At 31.2% G+C, this 12,013-nt stretch overlaps 1 protein-coding gene across 3 annotated transcripts in view; it reads left to right on the plus strand.

Annotated features, from left to right (window-relative positions):
• Positions 1-11,781, plus strand: part of LOC143067124 (A disintegrin and metalloproteinase with thrombospondin motifs 16-like) — a 70,597-nt gene extending 58,816 nt beyond the window's left edge. The window contains exons 22-27 of one of the 3 annotated variants that reach the window (XM_076240177.1): positions 192-255; positions 6,246-6,326; positions 7,408-7,647; positions 8,198-8,275; positions 10,176-10,284; positions 11,336-11,781. In XM_076240177.1, the coding sequence (XP_076096292.1) occupies positions 192-255; positions 6,246-6,326; positions 7,408-7,647; positions 8,198-8,275; positions 10,176-10,284; positions 11,336-11,483 (720 nt within the window). In that variant the 3' untranslated portion in view covers positions 11,484-11,781. Of the gene's footprint in view, positions 1-191; positions 256-2,009; positions 5,147-6,245; positions 6,327-7,407; positions 7,648-8,197; positions 8,276-10,175; positions 10,285-11,335 lie in introns of those variants that run through there. The other 2 variants (XM_076240178.1, XM_076240176.1) reach the window with 2 other exon arrangements.
• The last annotated feature ends 232 nt before the right edge of the window (positions 11,782-12,013 follow it).

Raw genomic sequence — 12,013 nt, forward strand, 5'->3', positions numbered from 1 at the left:
TACAGTAGATTTACATAGTGTGTTATGCAGCGAGAAATCTAATGCAATGTCCCCAATTATATTATGCTCGTTAATATTTCAGAGCATATATGAAATGTATAGGTCCGTCCTTCCATCAGTATATTCAAATTATAAGTCTCCCATACGTCTAAAACCTTTATTACAAGTAACCACTTTTTCTGTATTTGCAGGTGTACAGTATTGGATCAAACAGTAATACTGGAATGAAATATATTTATTCTGTGCCAACCGACAGTAAGTTTTGATAATTCGATAGATTATTGATAATTATTCTACTATTAGTATATTACACGTACTATTGCTTACTGATATATACATATCCTTCTATTAGTATATTAGGCTTACAACTGCTTTATGATATAAATCTCTCTATAAGTAAAGTACTCTTTAGAGGTTGCTTTATCGTATGCTTGTCCATATTATAACATACTGATTAAATTTATTTGTTTAACTGGAAAATACAAAGAGAAGTAGATGTGGTAATACTGACAGTTAGTAAACAATCCACAAGAGTTAAAATGAAATGGAATGCATACCCAAGTATTGGTATTTATTAAGTTATCACGCAACCTACTTTTATACACAGTTGACTTGCCTTCTGCAAATTTTATGAGAGAGAGAGAGAGAGAGAGAGAGAGAGAGAGAGAGAGAGAGAGAGAGAGAGAGAGAAATCCGCTTCCAATATACATTCGAAAGCACTATAAACGTGATTATCAAGCAGATATTTTTTGTTTTACTATTGGTGCAATTCTTACGCTGCATTTATGCTTTGCTGTTAACCAATTGACAACGAACATTGCTGCAGTATAATAATAGGAAGAATTATAGTTCAACTTCATATTAAGATGTCGTTTTCACAAGGACAAAGCAAAGACACAAGGTAACTAAGGTAACTACGTACAATAATTCAATAGATAAATATGCCGGACAGTTCCATACCCCTAATATGCATAAAGCTTTACTAACTAAACCGTTTTAAGCAATTTTAAATTTAACAAATGCAAATTGATCATATTCTCATAGCGACCATTATATATATAAACAATGCATATTATTCATAATAAACAAAACTCATTGATAAAAGAGGGACGAAAGTTACCAGAGGGACAGTCAAACTTATAAATCGAAAATAAACTGACAACTCGTTGCTAAAAATATAAGAAGACAAACAGACAAACAATAGAACACATTACACAACATAGAAAACTAAAGAATAAGCAACACGAACCCCACCAAAAACTAGGGGTGATCTCAGGTTCTCCGGAAGGATACGCAGATCCTGATCAACATGTGTCACCCGTCGTGTTGCTTATGTTATAACAAATCCGGTAAATCGTCTAATTCGGTAGGTCACATTCATGAAAGGGAAGGAGATTGAAGTTACGACGTAAGAAACATATTCGATATCATTTGTGAAACGGTTATTCCATAACGGTCAACCAACTCGTGATGAAGTCCGTAAAATTTTAAGATATGATTTCAACTTCACCATTTGGAACTCTTGGTTTAATAGCTTCCTTGTGAGCAGCAACCCTCTATCAAGAAAATCATGATAAGAAATGCAAGCTAGGGAATATCGTATCAATTGGGAGATATATACTCCGTATGCAGGTGCTGCTAGAATGTTGCTACTTAGAAATGGAAAGTTACTATTCTTCTTAAACTTACAAATTGTTTAATATTTTCATAACAGATCTTCGTCTGGTTCACACTAACTTAAAGTATGATATTTTATATACAAATAGACATCTTTTCAAATTAATTTGTGTAAAATAATAACAAGTTAATGATAACATTAATAACTAATACTTATGTTCTTAAGGCTTCATTAATGGCACTGAAAAAGAATAGTTTACAATACAGTTCATGATTTAATTATTATACCAGACAACATTAAAACTGCAAGATATTTCAAGATTAAATCGCTGTATTATTATTATTAATATTATTATTGTAGATTATCATAAATAAATATATTTAATTTGTAGATACAAACAGTGAACAGTCCACTGTTGCATCAACTGATATGATAACAACGCCATTTACTGATGAAACAGAACCGTCAAATGATACAGCAACTTTATTATTAAACCAAAAATCGACAAGTAAATCGATATCTGCTAAAACATCTGATTCAAGTCGGCAGTCTATAGATATAACAACTGCTCAATTGTCAACAACAACATCTTTATCCCCGGAACAAGGTTCAAAAGCAACGTTTTTAACAACAAGTCATGATTCAACAGCCAAATTGATAATAACAACACCATCAATTGAACAGTCAACAGATACAGCAGCTGGTCCATTATCAACAACTCAATTGATATCAATAGAACAAGATGTTAAAACAACTTATATATCAACAGAAAAGGATTCAGCAACCAGATCGAGAACAACAAAACCCTCTATTTATATTGAGCAGTCTAGAGATACAACCATCAAACCAATTTCCGACCAGACTGTCATTACAACCAAATTGGTGTTTGAAGGCAGTGTGAAGTCAACTTTTAATCCTGCAAATACAAAACTTACTTCCACATTTACTACAGGCTTCTTTAATAGCTTGCATACAACACGAATAATGGATGACGCAACTACGGATAAAACATCCACAATTGACAAGTTTGATTTTGTGCTAATTTTTGGCGTATTAGGTTGTTTTCTGTTTGGTTTACAGAGTATAGTTTGCTTTGTTTTTCATCGGAATTTCTTTCTTTCAAAAAACAAAAGAGGAAATCAATCTCGACCAGAAACTAATAGGAAGCAGACTGCAAAAACAGTTTAAAAATTACATGCACTTCATTCCTTACCTAAACCCACAAAATGATAAAACAAATGGGCACAAAACTAGTTGTGAGATAAAAGTACATCATAACTATTATTGTTATTTGAGGGGAAACAAAACATTGTTTAAAACGTTGATGTGTTCATTTCATTGCCAGATTACAACAACTTTAGGCTCACTTAACTTTACGACAAAACAGATTATTTCAGCTTCCCAATAGTGAAGCATTGGGAAGCTGAAATCATCAATTCGCAAATTTTACGGACGCCATCACGAGTTGGTTGACCTGTTATATAGATTATATCGAATATGTTCCTTATGTCGTAACTACAATTCCGTTCCCTTTTCACGAATGTTACCTACCGAATTAGACTTTTTATCTTTATTTGTGACATTTTTACCTAATGTGTCTGTTTGTTTTGTTAAGGCATCATTATAAATATTATTAAATTTGATGCGACTGTCGTACAAGTGAAAGGTTTAGCTCTATTAAAACAGGTTCAATACACCATTTTTTACATTTGAAAATGCCTGTACCAAGTCAGGAATATGACAGATGTTGTCCATTCATTTGATGTTTTGTTTCCTATGATTTTGCCATTTGATTAGTTACTTTCCGTTTTGAATATTCCTCGGAGTTCAGTATTTTTGTGATTTTACTTTTTTTCAATTATAAAGGGCAGAATTTAATTTTTGAAAGAACAAAAATTTGACTTTTTATATTGTTAAGGCTTGCAGATATCATTTTATTAGTCGAACAAGTCAAAAACGTTTAGCCCAAAACGAAATGCATCTAGTTTATATACAGTATATTGACAGGATGAGGGTGATAACATATTTATTATAGTTTAACCATGCAATAAATTTAAACTTTACAACTTTTCTAAAACCACTCTTGCGGGAAAGTTTTCTTTTGTATTTGTTAAGATGTCAGCACAAATCAGTTTTTTTCCAATGACTTATAATTTTTACCTCATTAACCCACTTCTACAATCTGTGTTTTATCACCTTTACAAGAAATGTATCATGTATACTACAGCAGTATAAATTAGTTAGATATACCTGGTAGCGAACGAAAGTTATGCATTTTATTTGTAGTGATTCCAATGATTTTTATGGACTATCGTTGATCATCTCAACGAGATTGATGATTTTCTCGCTTGAGCCAGGAAAGCAATCGAGTTGAGATGATCAATGATAATCTGTTTATCGCTATATTACCTATGAAGACGTTATTAATTTCATGTCAATTTCATTAGCAACGCCATGTGCCTCCTTAGCTTCTATTGATAATTTTCCTTCTCAAGCGAGTAGCATGATATGAATATATAAATATAGGTGGATCTGTTTTCTGTCTTTGTTTTGGATTTAATGCAATTGTTGATGTGTAAGCAGAAATATTTATATTGGTAAAACGTAACGAATGAAAGTGGAATAGATTAAATACTCTACTCTAAACTCCCGATCCCACCTTGTAAGAACTTACGTTCTACAAAAATGTTGCATTTGCCTCACTGGTAGAATAGCTACTCATCATAAGTATATATGTAATTGTTAATGTATAAATAATATTTTCTTGTAGCACCATGCATGTGCCTAAGTTGAAATAAACTGGCATGTCTTGTCGTGTCTCATAATTGTTTTTTTTTTTTATCAAAATGAAAAAAATGGTGTAATAATAAATAAATAACAAGGATGACAATCCAATTTTTTGACTAGATGAACATACTTATATTCAATTAGGCTGAGGAATACATCATCCAATGATATATATGAATATAGCGGGATCTGTTTATTGTCATTCCTGTGGGTTTAATGCAATGGTTGATATGTAAGCAGAAATCTATGTATTTCGTATTTATCTATAACGTAACAAATGTATGGGGAATAATCTCAATACCCTACTCTTAACTCCCCATTCCAACTTGTAAGAGCTGACATTCTACAAAAATGCGGCATTCGCCTCAGTGGTAAAATACATGTAGCTACTTAGACTATAGTTTGTATTTTTTGCAAAAATGGTTGGGGTAATAAATAACAAGGATGCCAATGAAATTGTTTAATAAGGCTGAGCAATAAGTCAATCAATGATATATCTGTGTATGAATTTGTACTTATTTATATGAAGTTATAATTTGATAAAAGAAAAAAGGAAATTGTAAAATTCTTAAAACAATGTTTGAATGCTGTTATTTCACTTATTAATTATTTCTACACGACTAAATTAATATCAAATATATCCCTATGCATATGGACATTGAATTTACAAAGACAAAATTTATTCGTTCAGTGTTTTTTCACTTGTATTTATGTCTGTTAATAAAGCCATTTCAATTGATATTTCATAGTGCGTTTTTCTATGTTGTCATGTTACACTATTGTTTTAGATTAAGGTGAAGTTTGGTACTTATTCAAAGGGGTCTTCAAACGTTTAAACCAGCTGCAATTATTTGCTTCTGTACTAAGTCAGAAATCGGATGTTCAGTAGTTGTCATTTGTTCATGGGGTTCATAAATGGTTCTCGTTTCTCATTTTAAAGATTGCTGTTCTGTGTGGGCCAAGGCCCCATTTGAAGACCGTCCTTTGACCTATAATGGTTTCCTCGGAGTTAAGTAATTTTGTGACTTGTACTTTTTACAAACTTCAACCTTGGCCACACTTTCTACTACAATCAATCTGTATAATATGAAATGTAGAGTTGTACGTTCATAAGATACGAGAGTTACTCTTTTAGAAATTAAAACAATAGTTACATTGTAATGATATTCATATAAGATTAGTTATTTCAGAATGGGAACGCAAACTTGCAATGGCAAAAATCAGCAATCAAAATTGGTCATATTATCAAATTTCTATGACATCAATTTTTTTCTCTTATTATTTTAATCATAACTGTGGTAACAAACCCTTAGAAAAGAACGGATATTTAGGTTGTGCGATTAGTCATTTAGCAGATTTTGTGATAAGAGGATTGCACCGCAGTATGAGCAGTGCATGATTGACTAAATGAGTATGAAAGTATTGATTTTATCTCGTTTGTTCTGTTCCTTTACATAGACTCAACCTCACTGATTCTCGAATTCAAAGTGTGTAAAAAAAGAACGAAAAGAATGAAGAGCCAAAAATATCGAAATATATCATATATGTTTTTTTTTATTTTAGTTTATAGTTTATACAGGAAAGAGCAATACTATTATTTGATTTTATTGTTCAGAAACAGGTTAAAATGATTGTATTATGAATATGAAACGGTTGAGGCGATTAGAACATAAGAGTAATAACGGTTTTGTTTTTTTAATTTTTATGTACAAATGAAACTATCAAGATGTTTATGCAAGGACAACCAATTGTTTTTTCTTTCCGAATTTATTCTAAGATCAAAGTTGACCTTTAAACTATGCATGCACACAAAATTTATTCGCATTCTTATTATCAACAGTTGACTCATGTTCAGGAATATGTGAGAGTGGTACCTGGAATACAGACATTTGTGCTTGTGATTGTGATAGTGGATTTACTGGTATGTTGTATTTATCTTGAAACGTAAATTTACTCTATGTTTTTTTCTTTTCATAAAGATGGTATTACTACATTTGCAAATGTCAAACAAAAGCAAAAGAGACCCAACTAAAATCGTTAGTCGAAACGCCGCACTTTTGAAGACCAAACCAACATGTCGTTGACATCTGGAATGAAACACCTTGCGCAATACTAACCGAACATTTCTTCGTTCCTGATGAAGGCAAATCCAGAAAAGCGCGTTGGTTGCTTTAAATCTAGATTATAGAATCTTGTATTCGTATTTTTTTTCCCAAAAAAGGTATTGTTTAAATGATATTCGCCATCTAGATTTACATTTGCATATAACATTTTCTAAAGGTTCTTTATACAAATAAAAAAAAAGAACATTACAGCAATATGTTTATCTGGCTTCCTCTTACTGTACATACTTTTTGTCAAAAGATAAACAAACAAGATGCAAAATGTGGTTCCATAGTAAATGTGTACTCCATAATTCAAGATATTCTCAACAATTCAATCTATACAGGGAGCGACAGGGTGGGAGTGCTTTTTTTAATTGCAAAAATGTATTAAGTTGTCCTAAGCAAATACATTAACTCAAATACAAATAAAAGATCCTCTGTCAAGATGATCTCCATTCCTATTTATATTAGGGAAATCAGTTCCCTCGATAAACTTTTATCTAAATATACAAAATTTTCAACCAACCCTGATCAAACAAAAAAACTTAAAGTAAAACCTTACCTGAGGTTTAAGATAGAGATACAGTTTTTTACTATTTACTATTTTATCTTATGAATTACTTTGAAATAATGTAAGCACACATTTCGAAAATAACTTATGTTCGCTACATACCTAAGTATATAATGCAAACCAGCAAAGAAATATAATATTAAAAATAAGTATTTGTGAAGAATTAAATATCCCAAACGGATTATAACAACTCTATGTTGTTTTCTGGTAAAAGTAAGACAACTCTAACATAAAAAATATGTGTTGCCCTACCCATCTAATTGTAATCCATTGATAAAGATTGAATTCTATTAAAGTTTAAAGTTGTTTTGAATATTATTAAACAGGGAGTCTTTGCAACAGTACATGTTCTACGCTATGTAACAATGGAGCTGCCGTCAACGAATCCACATGTGAATGTATATGCAACGAAAAACAAAACGGAAGCAAATGTGATTGTATATATCCCTTTACTGGTGGATACTGTGATACGTGTGCATTTGTAACTTGTGAGAATGGTGGTGTATTCAATGCAACATCTTGTAGTTGCACATGTTTAGATGATAATGATGACCTTCAATGTAAAAGTGAGTTAACCGATGTGATGATATAATACATTAAAATTTGTTTATAGACGTTTAAAATTTGGATTTCGTGAATGTTATGGCAATAAGATGGTTGAAATTTGAATGGACATACTATACTCTGGACCGTTGTTTTTATATATAAGGTTTTCGGACATCGTTCTGTTCATTTTGTAGTTTATAAATTATAAAAAAAAATAATTTGTAGTTAACATTACTAAGCAGATTTGAATATGTTTTTTGGCATCAAGTTGTTCTGTCAAAAGTGAAATAACAAATATACAGAAACTCCGATGACAATTTTAAATAATTGTCCATACTCATACCGCAAAATCTAAAGCTCAAACACATCAAACGAATTCATAACATGGTCATAGTCCTCGACCTGGTATAGTATTTTCTTATGTAGAAAATGCTGGAATAAATCTTGGAATTGTAGCTAACTAAACCTCTAAATTGTAAATGATGGAGTATGATGAGTCATTTTGGATATGATTTAAAGATTACCCTTACACACTTCATCTAACTCACTGTTTTCTTCTTTTTTTTAAAGTTAAACAGTCAACTACTACTGTTTCTACTGTTTCCAGTACGGCATTTTCAAATGGTTCCAGTTCCAGTGAGTATAATGGTACGTTCAACACTAGATGTTTTTTTTTTTATATTCAATTTTATAAATCGACTTTGAACATGTAAATTAAAACAAAACTGAAGGAATTACATGAAACCTTAAAGAAGCGGTCGACATGATATGCACACACACTACATCTTCCTATATCTATGTTTTGTCTTACACACACAACTTCACACTCCGGAGTGGCACACAATTGGGAAAAAAATAAATATGTCAGACGATTATAGGGCTTCCTAAATTTCTAAGATTGTAAAAACATGTCTCTAATGAGTTAAGACACCGACACATCATACCACTCAACCAATTCATTATATTGTTTTAAGACTTATGCACTGTCAATTGAAGCCATCCGTCTTCGTGACTCTGTTAAAATAGTCCTTGTTTAAGTCCACTGGTTATGGTATTCATGAAGTAATGATTTACAGTGTAAACATGAACGAACAAATCGTAAACATATTGAAATATGTAAACGCTATACGAAGAAACATGCATGCTACTGCTGAGAAATAATAATAATTTGTATTATACAAAAAAATCTTTTCATTATCATCATAACTAAATCCATTCCACACCTTATAGCATTTAAGGTGCCATTTTTCTAAGGTTATATATTTGCAATAGTTCTGTTTTCTTTTTTACTTCCTTTTACGACATGTACAAAGCATATACATTTTATACGAGCATTATCAATGGTAACAGTACTTTATTCTTGTATTATTCACTGCTAGCATATCTATATAGTACACTAAAATATTGTTTGATCATCTGTCAAGCTGTGTTTATTCTTTTTGTTTTCTTTTTTTTTAGGGGGGGGGGGGCTTTTTTTTTGTATATATCATATGGTTGTTAATCGAGATAATTTAGACAGTGTTGAGTAACTTAACATCTAAAATATCCATATACCTGTCAAACTGATTGTTATTTCTAAACCGTTATTGATAATGATAATGCAGGTATGTTTCCCTTATATAAATCAGTGAATACATAGTTGTAATGTCACACGAAAACTGTGACCGACTGACTGAATTACTTGATTTAAATTTGACTCATCTTGAAAAAGAATGACACTTGTTATTTAACAAAATATCAGAACAAAATATATTCAACCTTTATAGGGACAGTATACTTCAATTGGGTTTTGCTTGATTATTAAGAAATGAAAACAAGCACGTTGCTTCATTTCTTTATTATTAAATAAGGAAGATGTATCCGATTAAAATAGCCATATAGCTGTCAAACTGATTGTTATACTAAACAGTTATTAATTTGGAAAAAATGATAATGCAGGTATTTTTCCTTTATATAAATCAGTGAATACATAGTTGTAATGTCACACGAAAACTGTGACCAGCTGACTGAATTACTTGATTTAAATTTGACTCATCTTGAACAAGAATGTTTTTTATGCAAAACATCTGAACAAAATCTTGAAATAGCCTGCCTTCGGATATAAAGATTTAAAAAAAAAATGAAGCTACGTATTTAAGCAAACTTGACAAGATAATTGAACAAATAATACATATCTGTAGTTCGGATCATTTGAGAACGCCAGGATCAGAGTGAAAACGACCCCTGAACCCAAGAACATTTTTAATTTGGCAAAACTGAATAGCCTGTTGTCCGTTTGAGATGAGCCAAAGTAATTAAGATCGACCTCGTTTCGTTAATAAAGATGGAATTTATTACCATGGAGTTAATCTTTTTTATTTCACTTTCTAATGACGTATTACAAATGCTATATATTTTAGATTGATATTTTATTGATTTAAGAGACCTTGGTTATATCATGTAATTGATACGTATAATTGTTACAGTTCATATGACATTATGTTTCAGATGACATCGATATCACGTTTGTTATCATTATTGTTACAGTTCATATGACATTATGTTTCAGATGACATCGATATCACGTTTATCATCATCATAGTGTGTGTGGGAGTGTCAGGAATAGGGATAGTTATAATATGTTGGTGTTTTATGGTTATAATCTGTAAGAAAAAAAAGTAAGTTTTTTAAAATTTGTATTCAAAACACAGAACCAGTAAGTCAATTCATTTCATTTTTGAAACTGTTTTTGTTGTAGTATATTTAGACAGTTTCCAGCATTTTGCTTTGTATAAATGGTACAAATTAACTGCTAGTAGGACCATTGCTTTGATAGTTCAATCCGTATGTGTGTTCTTGTTATAATATTTTGCTCATGTGCTGCTTGTCCGTTAGCCATATATGTTTATGTTTATAGTGATTAAAACCAAAATCTTGTCGATATAAGGGAATTTAATGCGACTGTCATTCAAGAGAGGTATAGCTAGCTATAAATCAGGTTTAATCCACCATTTTCTAAATAACGAAATGACTGTACCAAGTCAGGAATATGACAGTTTTATTTAATTCGTAGATGCGTTTAAGCTTGTGATTTTCAATTTGATAAGGGATTTTCCGTTTTAAAGTTTCCTTTGAGTTCAGTACTTTTGTTATTTTACTTTTCAAATGTAACATCTGAGGATTGTTCAGTTCAATTAACATTTTTTTAACAATTAACGAAAATAAGAACACAACGATGTTTTAATGGTGGGAGCAGTACTTTACAGGTGTTTAAATGACATTAATTGATGAAGACGATATAAAATTAAGAGAACAAACAAAAACAGAGAACCCATGGTATTCCAAGAATACTTTTAATTCTCTCAAACGGTCCTAATAAAATATGAGGCAAAGAGTGTACACTTATAAAGAAAAACTATGTGCGTCTGAATGTTGAGCAGCTGCTATGGTTGCATTCCTCTACCAGTTTCCTCATGCTAAGAAAAAAAATGGAAAAAAAGACTCAATCAGTTAGTAAACAAATGAGACCACTATACTTGTGTCTTATGAGTCAAGTTCCTAAAACACGAATACATGTCTGTCATGAGTTACAACACAGTTTGATCTCGTCATCTACTTTATGATCTTGGGAACAGAAAGTAAAGCTGTTTATTTTCAACTCCCCTATCCATTAGGTTTCTACAAATAAATACTTTAAATTCAATTTTTTTTTTAATTTTTTTATTTCAGATGTCGTGTCTCCAACGGATGTTGTCTGTGCTGCGTTGTCTCTGACAAATGTTGTTTTTGTTGTGTTGTCAGGAACAGATGTTGTGTTTTCTCCAACAAATGTTCTGATAAAGCTGTCTTCACAAAAGTTATTCCAATAAAAAGATGACTTAATGCTCATGTTTGCATTGCCATGTATTTACAACTTATTCAAGTTCTAGTTTGTACTTGTGTAACATGAAGATGTATTTTTCAACTTATTATGATTATTAGGGATACATTAAACGTATTTATATCTGGGACAACTATAATGTACCACATGAACTGATAGAACGGCATTTACATACAACATATTGTTACTTCCGTCCAATTAAGTTATTATTTGTTAAGTTTGAGTATTGTTTTATTGTTTGTTTATGTTGTATTCTTCTAACACTGAATGTTATGTTAAATAAATATTTTTTTTATCAGACTTGTTTAACCAAAAAAATACTTCGTTATACTTTTATACCGTAAATAGAATTTATGAGTTTCGGTGGTCACCATGTTGAACTGTATGTGTGTTTTCTTGAACATTTCACTTAACGACTTTTATCGTGAAAAGGTAAATCGGGGGGTTTTCGCACAAAGAGCTGCAATATCTGTGCCATCATAGACTGTTTCATGCGGATGTTGTGTGTCTTTGTTTGTATTTCTTTT

The sequence above is a fragment of the Mytilus galloprovincialis genome, chromosome 3, assembly GCF_965363235.1.
Source record: "Mytilus galloprovincialis chromosome 3, xbMytGall1.hap1.1, whole genome shotgun sequence".
Classification (NCBI taxonomy): domain Eukaryota; kingdom Metazoa; phylum Mollusca; class Bivalvia; order Mytilida; family Mytilidae; genus Mytilus; species Mytilus galloprovincialis.